Below are 14739 nucleotides of genomic sequence, written 5' to 3' on the forward strand. Positions count from 1 at the left end.
TGGCTGCTAACATTTTACCAACTAACATTTGGACTTCCTTCTCCAGTCTCTCTGATTTTGTGGCGCTTCTGTCGAGCCTTGTCGAAAGCACCGGTTAAAGCTTCGATATCGGCATCGGTAAAAACGGATGCTTTGGAGGTGGTGGGTTTCGTGGGCCCTGTTTGCTGAGAGTAAGATTTCTCATGGTCTTTCTTCTTGTAGCCCCCTTGGAAATCCGCCAGGTTTACCACGGGCATTGTTCGTGACACCTGATTAGAGCTCAGGTATCATTCATCCATCGGCACGATTACTTCCGCCTTGTATAAAGCCCCTAAAAGTGAGCCGTCCTTCAAGTCGCCCCCCCCCTCATACCCACATAGGCGCCTCCCAGAAGGGCGGCCTCTCGGCCTCCACATCAACATCAAGGAACAACGGCTCTTTAAGAGGGATGCAATACACTTATTAGTGTACAAAAAAAATAATTTGCGTACGTCAATTGAAAGTAGCGAAGTAGTGAAGTTTCCTCAGACTGGTGTGGTATATACCTACGTAATATTAACGAATGTAAGACAATCACTAAAGTTAAGAAGTGGGTTCTTGTATTAATACTGAAAAATTTTTATTCGTTAAGAAACTACCATGTATAAATGTAACTATATTGAACAAACAGTTTGTCTTTTGGGGTTATCTGTGTTAACAGTAACGTTATAAATATAAATCGTCCTTGAACATAAACTTGGTATTCACTGAACTAATTTAAAACAAGTTTTTCGACATTAATATACTCTGTAGAAAGTATAACCTTGATCATGTAATTAATATTATCATTAATACCACATTTCATCTTGTAATCTACAATAAAACAACGCAAATAAGAAATATTAGAGTTGTTTTTGAAACTTAACAATATATGAAAACACTACATCGCTACAATATATTTTTTGGCAATTCTTTCTAGACATGTATTGTTAAAATTTCTGAATTCAAAATGGAAACCCAAAATAGAATAGATTAATTTGATCATCTCAAAATAGTAATTCTTGGTGGTAGGGATACAAATTACTCGATTGCAACGTTGCCATAGACCATATACATTATCAGGTAACTACGTCGTGGGCTCGTGAATATCAGTTTAAATATTCAAGTGGCTTTTGAATTTATTGATGATGATTCGGATATTAGCTAGGAAATTACCTAAAATTTAGTTTCATTTGAAATTCAATTTGTCAGTTGTCAATATTTCATATTATAAAGTTGTTTGCACAAATAGTAATAATTAGACATGTCAGTGAGTTAAGTAATAAGAATATATTTATGTTGCAAACACTGTACTATACTCGTAATTCAAGTTAAGTATTTTAAACGGAATATTGGAGAAAGGAATATTTTATGGACAATTTCTAAAACTTCCATACTATTTTTGTTTATTAATTCTGCTATAAATACATTTTATCCTTCACGAATATTCATCCCTTGAATGCAGACGTCTATGTAAATAAAAATATATATATATATATTTTAGAAGATCGACAACGTCTAGCATTTACAAAAACAAAGATGAATGTAGGCGTGGTTGTTAGTTCGTTCAAACGATTTTGGTGGGGCGAGGGAAGCGTGCTGGAGTTCGTGTCAAATCGTCACGTCAGCTGTTTTCTGGTTTTGTGTGGTAGTGGAGGTCCTCTCAGCTGTTTTGTGTTTAGGTAATGATAGAATTGGCCATCAACGAAGATATTAATCCCCTAGATATGTCTGAAACCCAACCGACATCTTCAAGTAATGAGCATATCGATCAAATTATTGAAAGTGTTGAAAAACAAGATGAATTTCTGGAACCTGACATTAAAAAAAGAAAATTATTTAACAAATCAGATGAAAAGAAGTATAAATTAGAAGAGCGGCTGGGAGGAATTTTGTGCTGCGCAGTTTGTTTGGATCTACCTAGAGCTGCCGTTTATCAGGTAAGTTCAGATTTTTATTTTTCTGAAAATCGCACTATTTTTATTGAAAGTGTTACGTAATATGATAAAAATTCACATTTTCCTTTGTTCTGTTTTACGTTGCAGCAGGTTTCTGCAGGCGAGTTTGAGTATTGATTTAACTCGCCTGCAGTAAAATAGACTCTGAGCAGGGTTCTTTTGTCATGTATTTAGTGGTACTACACGACAGAGGTCTTTGTTCTGTATATAAGTCTATTTCACTTCCTGTTTTTTGGTCAGTTCTGGTTATTTTATTAACCATACAAAATCACAATTATTGTTCCAAACACTGATGATTTGTATTAGTGATTATTTTTTTATTGTAAACTAAAGAACTTTAGGATATAAAACAAAACCAAACAGTAGTTTTTCGTTATTAGTGATGTCTGTTTAGGTGAAAATCATATTATGTTCTAACAATCTTGGATGATAGTAATATATTTAAATAGCAATTATTCTATGATCAAATAAATATATTAAAACTTAGAACTCATTAAATTTTTTATATATATTATTTCTTTCTAAAGTAATTCACCTTGACAAAAAATTATACATAGGTTATTTTTAATATTTAATGGCTTTATGTTCAAGTTTAAAGAACCAGAAAAAGTGTTTGAAAAGATTATTAAAACAAATCTGTTCATTTAATTAAAAAAATCTTTTTCGAAAAATTTACTTAGTAGGTACATACTATATTGATGCATGTATAAAATTCCCTTAGATTTTCAAAAATGAATTTTTGTAAAAATTTATGAAAAAAATAAACCAAAACTTATTATTACGTTAGCTTTTTATGCATTCATTTGGTCTATAATACAATAAACAAACAATAGCTATAATGATACAATATAATAATTTACCAGTTTAGTGCAAAAATATTGAAATATGGAATATTTTCCTCTACCTATACCAAAAGTATTTCATAACATGATTTTCATAATCAATTTCATTTAGATATTTAATATAATGATTATCCCATTATCTTTTGTAAATATTACATATATTTAAGTTGATATGAGTACAACAAAAGTGACACTTTTGGTATGCTTCATTTAAAACCAGCTAAAATAATAATTAATATTTTTCCTACAATCAAAATAAATATGGGTGAAATTTTATCAGTTTCAAGTGTTATTTTGAATTTGATCAAGAAAACAGGAAGCTATTCAGAGAGTAATTTAAAATAAAATTTTATATTCTATTGAAAGGACTGCCTGATCATAAATTAAATTTTTAAATATTTTGTGCTCCCAGTGCTACATTTGTAGTTTATAATACATTTTTAAAGGTGAGGAAATAATAGTACGCAAAGTTTTGGCTGATTTTATTAATTCTAGTTTCTAGATTAAATCAAAGTATTCCAGAAATGTCATTTGAATATCTATTATGAAATTATTTTATATACAATCGTTTTGTATTTTTAAGCTTTGCTATTTTTTATAATTGATGAATTTCAATAAATTGATTTGATTTATTTTGCGTAGTCCTTAATTTACTAATAGTTATAGATTTTCATTACCCTTACCCATTAATCCCATTGATTCTAATTTGTAATAGATATTACAATTGTTCCCTTCTTTTAAATGTATTATTTAAATAAGGTAGGTGTATTTAAATGATACAACTTTTCCCTTGCAAGGACAACTACAATATACTGCAGAATGATATCAACTTTTAAAACAGATTCAATTCATCAATATCAATTCTTAATATTACAGGATGATAGTTTATTATGAATCAGTTAGATACAGCACTTGGTAGGTATTTCAGTTGTCTGAATCAGAACATTTGCTGTTGGTTTATCATTCTTAAGGATTTTCTATACAATTTAAGCTAGTTTTGATAAATGTACTGGATTGGTAACAAAAGTTATTTTTTAATAAATAATGAACCTATATGGCATAGATTTTTTTTTAAAATAGTTTAAAGAGTAACATTACCATAATTGAAAATCTAGTTGATTCAGGATTTTTGGTTTTAATGTTCAATTTTAAACAAATAATTTAGACAAAAAGGCTCAAAGGTAACGTAAATTAAGAAAACACTGTAGTTTATTTCTTTTAATTTTTCTAATAGCTATTATGTATTGATTATTTTTGTTAATTCCAGGGTATGAAGAGGATTGGTAAGTGTTTAATGACTCATTAACACACAAGTTTCCACTGTGAAGTATCTTTAGCAGGTTTGCAATTTTTGCAACTAGGTTTTTCCTGAAATTTCAAATTTATGTAGCATAAAAATATATGAGATTAAGGATGCCAACAAAAATTAATATATGTATGTTTATTAAATTTCGTGCTTCTAATTTATAGAGGCATCAACTTTTATAGGCATGCAGTTAATTCAAAATTAATTGAAATATGAATTATATAGTTGCAATAGTTGCAAAAAAAGTTGAACGTGGATAAATAAATTTAGCCTTGACAATTCGCGAAATATACATTTGTGGCATAATTATGTCACTATCAAAATATTGACGTGAAATAATTTACTAAATTATTTTTTTTTCTTTTTTGGTGCATTTGCGAAATACAGTGCAGCAATGGTCACTTAATGTGTGCCGGATGCTTTACACATGTATTGGCCGATGCAAGGCTCCGAGATGAGACAGCCACTTGTCCCAGTTGTCGAGTGGAAATTAGTAAAACAACGGCCACTAGAAATTTGGCCGTAGAAAATGCTGTATCGGAGTTACCGGCTGAATGTCAATATTGTAACAAACAATTTCCTAGAAATTCTTTGGCGAGACATGAAGAAACCGAATGTGAAGAAAGGTTTGTAACTGTATTTTTGAATAGTAATATTATCGCTTTTATTACTTTGTGACATTTGGTTTTTTATGCTAATTTAAATTCTTTATATCTCTACAATTATATATTGCAGGTTTTACATTATTAAGCTTTAACGCTTATCACTTTCGCCTCTACTGAGTTACAAGGTGCTTTATTCCTTTTCTTTATACCTTTCAGGTGTAAGATGAAGGCTGTCTAGTGGAAAATTCTTTAATTTTTTTCTTGTTTGTTTTTCTATTATTGGTTCCTGTTTTATTCATTTTTTAATGTCAATTTATGTCAGTATATTTCCAGATCCATATTTATTAATTCCATTTTTCTATATCTGTAAACCAAACGTTAATTGATTTTTGAATTTTGTGTCCAGTACTTGAATAATATTTGACTTATCCTTTGAATTAGGAGTTGTGACTATTTTGAAGTTCCCGTCAAAAATAATTTAGAAACCCCATGTATAGAGAAATGTTTCTATTTTGATACGCTTGTATAAAAACTAGAACTTCATTGTGTTGAAATATTTTATTTTGAATGTTGAATATATTGGTAACGAAAAGTTTTTATGACAGAATTTCAGGTTGCAAATACAGTCGTATAGGTTGTCCGTGGAGAGGTCCGTTACATGAAAGATCCGAACATGAAAAAGAATGCGTTCATCCGAATCGTTCAGGAGCAGACGTTATGGAGGCGTTGAAAGTTATAGATCAGGAGATGAAGGAAGAACGTGTGATGTATGACAGTATATTTGAGTTGTTGGGATACGAGAAAATTACCTTCAATGGTAAGTAGGTGGCAACATATTTATAAATAGAATTCGTTCGAGAAGTAACCTAAAAACTGAAATCGAGAAGTAACCTAATAACTGAAATCGGGTATTTAAAATTTACCACAGCGGAACTAAAATAACTGTATTCATAGATATTTTTGATCGTGTTTAAAAATAAAATAATATTATTGTAGATGATCATTACTTTGTTGTATAAATATTAAATTGGGACTTTGTCGTTGACATAATGTATTATTATTTTTAGACATGAAATTCATTTACTTCTAAAACTTTGTTTATTTATTTAGTTCCACAGAATAAAGTTTGTATGAATACGATAGTAGACATAAATAATGATACATATCAATAGATAAAAAAGGATAATATGGAGTCAATACAAAGAAAAATAATAAACAACAATTTCTTTAACTCTATTTAGCAATCTACTCTAAGGCAATAAGCTATCGTTATGACATACTTTTACTAATATTTTATAATTATGAAGAATTAATAAAAATTAATCATAACTACATGTGTCTACTTGTGTATCACTTTGATTAAATAACCGTTTGGCTAAATCCTTTGCAGTATTTGTCACTGAATTGCACTTAAGAATTAACTGCTTTCGCTTGGTGAATATGGTGAATATGTGTGGAAGTTGATCTTAATTTTGACTTTGGTACATTAACTTTAATGTTTGATGATCAAGTTTGTCCACTGTTTGCACATTATCATTTGATTTATGACATCGAAGGACATTCCTAGTCTTTAACTGACTTAATTCCACTATGGAATTGTTAATACCACTTGTAAATAGACTTCATAGAGATACAGTATCACCATAGACAGATGCCAATATTTGGTGGGCTTTTCAACTTGGAACAGGCTTAATATTAATATCATTAAAGTGGCTATAGCAGCAAACTGACTAGTCGTAACTTGTTATCAATGTTTGTCATACAACATATGAAACATACTAGTAGAATTGAATGTATCGTCAGTAGTTGCTTTTATTGAAATGCATCTTCCATATCTGATCTGAAATACTATGAATGTACCCTGGTATATATTATATAAAAAGGAAAAATAATTTAAGTACGAACTGAAGTGGTGGAGGGAAGTTGAATGGGGTGAGTTTTCAAGGGTGAAAAACTGTTTATTGTAGGTAATAAAAAGTTGTACAACTTTTAGTTACACTTTTTTTTAAGTAACCTCAAAATTTTTTAGAGAAATTCCAATAACCAAATTTGTGATTTTCGGTTTAAATTTCTTATGTCTCAAATACAATGTGATTTTTTTTATTTAAAATATTTATTTTTTTGAACTTGTTTCCAATCGTGTAATATCTGCTTCGTTGAAAAAAGTTGGTGGGCTTTTTGTTCGTCGAACTCCCACTTTTTTTATAGTGTACAAAATACGTTACTACCAAAAATTTTCTTCGAAAAAAACATAAAAACGAAAAAAAATCGAATCTTGAATTAATTTTTTACTATTTTCAAAGGCTTCAGCCGTCCACTATTGTATAACAATATATATTCTGGTCGCGCCTAATATAATAATGGAAATTTCTGTATTTCCATTTCTCGAAGTCATAGATATATGAGATAAATATTTATTAGTTATTATTGATTGTTATTAGTTACGGTATTATCCTACTCCGCTACGCCACTGTGTGTACTCTCAGTTCTATTTAGTGTGTCTGTATAGGACACCGACATTACAATGAGAAATTAATGTAGTTAACTATAAAACTATTATAGAATAAAACCAAATTGTTTCGAACAATTCGTTATGCTAGACTCGTTAAACAACACACCTACATAATTATTTAAATTTTCGTTATCTTACATAATCGAATTCGTGTTAGAAATTCTATACATACTATAGAGTTACTTATTTATTTAGTAAATCATATGGGAGACCGTTAAATAGTTATTTATGTATCTGGGCACTAAAGTCACTTTAAAGGATTAGTCTAACCGGACGAATGGTAAAAAGTGACCTCAGTGCCGCCTTATATATATTATATTTTGTTCGAAATCGCCCAGATGAAAAAATATTTGAAATCGAGGCGAGCAAAATAGGTTATGAGTGCCGCGTTTTGTTATAGTGATTATAAAAACCCTTGACGACACTTTTGTTTGTTCTACCATAGACGTAGATACCTCATTTTATAAATTTATTTTTTTTTATTAATACTTTTAAAAATATGTATATCTTATGCGAGTAAGTATTCGTTAAAAGGCAATCGAATCATTATAAATTGGTTAGGTCTTTATATGCCGTTATTTAGACAAAAGTAGTACTTAATTGTAGTCCTACTTGGAACTTAGAAAAAAAGAATATTAAATTATAAGACGTAAATAGACGAGTAAAATGTACCTGCCTGTATGTGAGTTCGTTTTAAACAGGGTACCAGACGTTAACTTAGTCACTTTTGCACCCCATTCGTCTATTTGAACTTTTTTTATTCAGTTTTTATTTTGTTTAAAACCACATGTTGACAAAACTCGACGCAATCTTCATAAACTAGTATAATTGTATTCTGGATAATTTGCTACCTTTTGTTGTATTACTTATAATGTCGCAACCCTGTTCTCTTTATATAAACTATAAATTGTCCTACGTATAAAATCTTAAGTAGCTCTGTCCACTGATTTCAGTTTTTATTTACATGTTTCTCTGTTCTCTAAATGATCCACAGCAACTCCTTTCCTGACTAATTTACTGTGTTTGTGTATCTAAATCTTTATTTAAAGAAATTTATGAATTAAATAAATCTTACCTAGCCACGCCACTGCTTAATGCAGGAATATTATGCTAGGTGTAAACATTATTTTTCATTTTTTAATTTGGTATGAGCGCCGAGCGATTGGAATGTTGACAATTATTTAAAACTAAACAAAACCAACTCGAAGAACAAACAAGAGATATGTATTTTTATACACCAGTTCCGCTTTCGTTTTCGTTCGATCAACAATGATGCCCGCGTTTAAATATAATAAAATCTATTAGTCAAAGCCGTCGCCGTAATAAAATAACCTCAAATAATTCCAATTTTGGCCAATGTGAAAATGGGGCCTCGATTTCTATTTGATAATCTAAAACAGTTTATTGTATAATCAAGTAACTATTTAGTAAACTTACTTATCACTCTGAATAGTCATTGTACATTATTAAATATGTTATATCTTGATTTCAGATGTGCAATTAAAACCTTATCGTACAGATGAATTTGTTCATCGGTTATTTTATGAATCATCAAGATTTTCCGCTTTTAATAACCAATGGGTAGTGAAAGCAAGAATAAATAACAACCAAAAAGATCCCACTCAGAGCTCTGAAAGAGATATGTCCTACCAAGTAAGTAAAATACTGTACTAATAATTAAATAATTGAATTTTTTTTCTGTATAGTTTATGTGCTTCAGTATTTTCCAGAATGAATTCGTAGCTTTTTTGGATCGTTTCGTTTGATTTTATTTGTTTGATTGTGATGAAAATAGAAAAATTCTTTTGTTTTAGTTGATTTTAAAATCAAAGTCCACTAAACCTTTAAATTTAAGTTATATAGTATTGAAGGGACCTGTTGGTGATATTAATGTAAAACCAAGAATACACGAGTTTGAATTTACAGAACAAAATAACGAAACGCCATTCGTAAAATTACCTTTACCAGATACTCCTGAATGTAATCGGTTATTGGCAGCAACCACAATAAATTTCAGGTGAGCGTATATTATTCTATTCCATTTTCTCTTTACTTATGCATAATCTATGTACCTTCATCGACATTACAATTAAACTATCAAGACTAGTGAAAATTGTAATTGCAATATTACGTAACATTACTTCATATTTATAGAGCACATTTTAAGGATAATCAGTTTTTGTTGATAAAACTTTTGGCAACTGCTAATGCCTAGTAACCTATTAGTAGTAGTATAGTAAAGGAATAATGATATTCAAATATCTCTCATTAGTTTTAATATCAATATATGTCATTAATTAATTACTACTCGCGGTACATGCATGCATCCGCAAGAAGGCAATTAATTGTACCACGTAATTCATTCCTCCTCTGTACGTCGAAAAAACCAGTTGACCTTCTTGACTCACTCTTTTATTCGGAATTAGTAAAATTGGAATCACATGGTTGGAGACATCACACTTATAGTAGAAACTGCAGTAGCTTGATTCCGCTTCCGGATGGAGACGGCATGATGCTTCCAGTCACTGCGTCAATAAAATCCAGCAGCTGTTTTTTAGTGAAACTAGTATCATTTTGTTCAGCTCGACAGCCAGCTGCAGATTCGATAGTCCGTCTAATTTAGCGTGGCTAGCACTAGGACGTACTGCGGGTACAGTTTTACTGCTTTTGGAGTCAACTCGTCGTTCAATGGACGTAAAACTAGGTGGAGGAGGGTTAGAGGTCGAGGCTACCTCAGGATCCATGGCTTTAAGCCCTGAACCCAGCAGTCTTGATCTTCCTTTTTTTCTCAGGATCTCTGATGGTGCATCAGTAGGAACCGATGCTATGAGAGTAGTAAGTTCCGTAGTCTCTGTTTGCTTGAAGCACTTGTTTTTGCATTTACCGGCCCAATCCTTATGCCCATTCAAGTGGGCCAGAGGAGGATGATCGCTGGGATCCCTGGTTTATATACTATACTCTGATGGTGTCAACTGTAGCCCTTATTGCATTATTAAAAAGTTTGTAGATCTCGCTGCTATTAAATGAGTATCAGTTTTCACAAAAATTTTCATCGAAACATCATTTAATGAACCCTTGTTTGTATTTCTTTTTATTCTAAATCCTCATAATAAATATTATTCTTTTTAGGTTGATAATGTTTTCAAAGTAAACATTTTAACTACACCAAATGATGTAAGATATTTTTCCACTCTAATTTAAATTATGTAATAAATTCCTTGTGAAATCTAGGGGATTTTAAGGATTCCAATTATTTGTTTTACTGTTGGATCTCCATTATTAATTGTAAATTATTTTTATTTTTATGACTTTATCCGAAAAAAAAGGTTTTTTTTGTTATCCATAAATTATCATGTATGAAACTGATAGAATTTATATGCTCTCTATGTATAACACTAGAATTTATAACAAGTCCATTCTTTATATTTTTTTTTTATTTTTCGACGCATTCACAAAATTATTGTTTTTTTTTTATTTTTCAAAATCATTTTTAGTCAACTTCAAGTTAATGAAAAAAAATTTTAAAATATATCACAATCTTTCTAAGCACATATAGTATGTTTAAATAAATCACATCAGGAATGTGCATTTCTTAAATTATATATATATATATATATATATATATATATATATATATATATATATATATAAATATTTAGTCATTTTATACCCCAACACACATATTTATTTTTCCATTATTTTTATTAATGTAGATTATTTACTTTATTTACACTTTATTTTAAATTATAAGGGTTGGGTTAGAAATAAAAAATGAAAAATATTAAAATTTTTTTATTTATTATACCTGATCAGTTATTCTCCATATGTTTATAAGTCCCTTTTCTCCTCCTGTGATAAGTATATTCGACTAAAAAATATAAATAAAACGTAAATAAAATTAAATTACTAAAGATGTTACCCAACAAAATTGATGCATACTTTCGACTCATTAATATTGAAATGGCATCAATTAGACTATGTCCGGGCAGGTTTTTAATCACCTAATTTTGTACATCTCAAAGAGGTTCTATTACATTGGGGTTAAGGCCGTCAGCTTACTATACCATTGCTTGTATTTTGACTTCTTCTACAAGGAAGTGAAAGGCTTAATTTATAGTTATCAGACATCTCTAAAATATCACTATGTTGACACGACACTCTATATTAATGCCACCCCATACCATTACAGATCTGTTTCATTCAAGAATATTATATTTGTTCCAAATGCAAACTGTAGTCGTGCTCTTCAATGTACTGGAGTTAACATAGATGAAGTTTCAGATACCCCAAGCATCAAATTTTGTTGTCACATTATCATATCTCTAAGCGAATTAGATTTAACAAATGAAACATTTGCATAATGCTTTAAAAATCGACGATTTTGCAACATAGAATATTTGTGTCATTTGTAATTGTGCAAATCCTTCTTAAATCCACGCAATTGGTGTAGCATAGTCTTCAGGGGTAAGAATATAATTTTGGCCAATGTAAATGTTCATTTTTAAACATGATTTCAAAATAAAAGATGAAATTATTTGAATATAAACGATTCCTAACAATTTACAAAATTCACACAGCAGGAAAAAGCGTTGATAAATTATTATTAATCTTAGAAAAATAACTTTAAAATATTGGGCAGTAACAAAAACCATTGAAACAATAAAACAAATGATTTTTTGGCTGGACACGTATTATACAGAATGTTTTAATGAATAGAATAATATAAATTTATATCCACATTTTTGAAATCTCTCATTCATAATAGTTTATCCACAATTTATAAATCAGGAAATTTTCTGCTAAATTGAGAAACATACACAGCATGAAAAAATGGTTGAGATTTATAATATTTAGTTCTAGTATAATATTTTAGTTCTACAATATTAATTATTACTTACATTCTCATTAAATGTACTATCCATAATCCTTTGTTTATTATTATGCAATTCGACGAAAGGTACAACTGAATTATTCTGTATTTTTGATAATCTATGACACTCTCCCTTGCCAGCTACAATAAGTAGACCGTTACTTGTTTCATTACATTTTGCCAGGTAAAAAGCATCAGATTCATCCTGCAACATGAATTTATTAAAAATATTTCCCAATTGTTCACAAGAAAAACGTCTTCCGGTGGTTTAAATACATATATTATAATCAATTTATAGATAAATTTTTTCTACACACTGTTGATGGGGATTTGGTCAACACAGTATGTACTAAAAAATATATTCACAGGTGTGTTTAGCACCAGGGATGCAATAATTTCATTTGAGTTATAAACCAGTTTGTTGTTTATTTGTAGTGTTTATCAATCTTCTATTTGGTTTCATGTTATGACAATTGACCAAACAACTAAAAGTAGCATACATTATAGCAGTATCCAGTAAGGTCAAAACCCAAATCATGTAATCTCCTTCAGACCCATTAGTATATTGTAAATTATATCTAAACTTCCCGAAAAGCTCCTAATACACATAATCAAATTGATATCGGCCAATCACTCTCTATCATCCAGCAATGCAAAATTGTATATATGATCAAGAAATCCCTCGAAGAAACAAAATATTGCCATCAGTATTCCTTGACATAAATCAAGCCTTAGATGAGGTGTGGCACGAATGACTCCTTTCGAAAATGTCTTTAACAAGCAGACATTTCAGAACCAGAATCAATGATGAAGTCTTAGACAATTTCTCGATCAAGTCTGGGGTACCACAGGACAGCGATCTGGGGCCCTCATTTTTTTACTATATACATCAGATTACTGTAACATGAACATTTATGGATGATAGTCATTTTATCTTCTAAGTCATTTCAAGTCTTGACAATTCTTTAAATCATATATGTGCTACTTACTTCATTATCATTAATTCCTATATTTTTACTAAGTTGTTCACCACTAAAAGATACATACGGTGCTCCATTATCTAGATCCCATAATTGTAGATCAGAAGTATGTGATATACAACTAATACAATCTTTGTTTCTATTGTTAAACCACAAAAGCTCATGAACGGATAGTTCTGTATTTAGGGTATCTATCAAAGCATCATCTTCACAAGCTTTAGACAAATCGTACACATTTATAAGGCCATCAGTTGATCCAGATATTAATTTGTTCATATCATCAGGATGAAATTTTACCTTCAAATTGAAATAAAATAATGAAATAAAAACAAAAAACAATTTAAGGACCTGGTCTCACATCTACACTAAAAAATGTGTAGAGTACATTGCTAATAAAACTAGATTTGTAAAAAAATTATAAACAATGTAATGCACAATAAGGAATGTTCAAAATAGCATGGTGATAAAAAATATTGAATTTGTCCTATTTACAAAGATAGATTTTCTTTTTTTAATTCAGTAATAATACTTTGCAGAAGTATTACAAGCCATCAATGATGAAAAAAACTCTATAATTGGATGGAATTTAACTAATCTTGTGAATAAATCATAGTTACCTGAGTTATATCATCATCATGAGATTCCCAATATGCTCCCAATAATTTTGTATTTCTAGTATCCCAGAACAATATATATGCATCCCCTTCCCATACATCAGTGCCTGCTGCTAACAATCTATCATTAGACGATAAATCAAAGCAGTTGAATAGTTTGTTATCTCCATTTTCGACTGTAGTATCTACAAACATATTAATTCGTAAAAAAAAGAAAACTGCATAAGATTTGATCGTTTTATCGTGTAATAAAACTTTACCGCTAAATTGAAATATGAAATTTTTGGGAGTTCTTAAATCCAAAACCTTTATTAAACCATCACTAGTAGCAACATACACTAAATTCCTATCTCTGTTATTAAATTTGCATCCAATCACTTTATTATTATAGTTATATTCCCAAATTTTCGAAATTTGATTATTGTCTAAATTATACAACACAGAAGATTTATTTGCAGCAGCAACAGCAATGTGAGGATTATTTTCTCTGAAAAGATAATAAATTATAATGCTTAAAAAAAGCAATATACAATTAAGTTTATATTACTTTGTCACATCAATATTAAAAACATAGTCAGAAGCTACATTGACTTCACATAAACATTCACATTTATTAAGCACACTGTACTCCGTCGCATTATCATGTTTTTTTAATTCATAGTTTCTCATTTTAAATGCTCAACGTTTTAAAACACACGTGTTTGCTGCTAGAATTTTTGTCATTTTTGTGTTATCACATAGGTTAGAATTTTCTTCTTCTCTCTACGTATTCAATTTAAGCATTTTTCTATTTATAATTTAGATATAAAATGGATGAAAGAAAAATATATTTTTAATATTCTAGAGAATGTTTTAGAATAACAATCGATTTTATTAGGTTAATAATAAATAAATCTAGAGTTTCTACTGTATTATATTCTTATAATATTACCTCGAACCATATAACAATATAATAGTAAAGCAGGGCCGGATTAAGATTTATAAGGCCCTGGGCTAAAATAATGACGGGGGCCCCTTAAGGAATTCGAAAACCCGGAAAAATAATATCAATACGT

General features: G+C 29.8%; 2 protein-coding genes across 3 annotated transcripts; one reads left to right on the forward strand and one right to left on the reverse strand.

The window, feature by feature from the left end:
• Positions 1-327: 327 nt before the first annotated feature.
• On the forward strand, positions 328-11001 carry LOC130451007 (zinc finger TRAF-type-containing protein 1 homolog). Its single transcript, XM_056789790.1, has 7 exons — positions 328-543; positions 1502-1937; positions 4491-4729; positions 5314-5525; positions 8713-8873; positions 9035-9237; positions 10350-11001. The coding sequence occupies exons 2-7, from the start codon at positions 1683-1685 to the stop codon at positions 10369-10371; spliced, it is 1092 nt and encodes a 363-aa protein (XP_056645768.1). The 5' UTR covers positions 328-543; positions 1502-1682; the 3' UTR covers positions 10372-11001.
• Positions 10998-14456, reverse strand: LOC130451008 (WD repeat-containing protein 89). Of its 2 annotated transcripts, XR_008910662.1 has the most exons (7): positions 14232-14427; positions 13945-14171; positions 13688-13869; positions 13080-13367; positions 12119-12295; positions 11160-11307; positions 11023-11088 (listed from the first exon to the last, which is right to left on the reverse strand). XR_008910662.1 is itself a non-coding variant. In XM_056789791.1 (6 exons), exons 1-6 carry the CDS (start codon positions 14351-14353, stop codon positions 11020-11022), a joined length of 1065 nt encoding a protein of 354 aa, XP_056645769.1. In that variant the 5' UTR covers positions 14354-14456; the 3' UTR covers positions 10998-11019. The 2 variants fall into 2 exon arrangements, 1 of the variants encoding a protein (XP_056645769.1); XM_056789791.1 differs by lacking the exon at positions 11160-11307 and having other exon boundaries at positions 10998-11088; positions 14232-14456.
• Between the last annotated feature and the right edge of the window lie 283 nt (positions 14457-14739).

The sequence above is a fragment of the Diorhabda sublineata genome, chromosome X, assembly GCF_026230105.1.
Source record: "Diorhabda sublineata isolate icDioSubl1.1 chromosome X, icDioSubl1.1, whole genome shotgun sequence".
NCBI lineage: Eukaryota > Metazoa > Arthropoda > Insecta > Coleoptera > Chrysomelidae > Diorhabda > Diorhabda sublineata.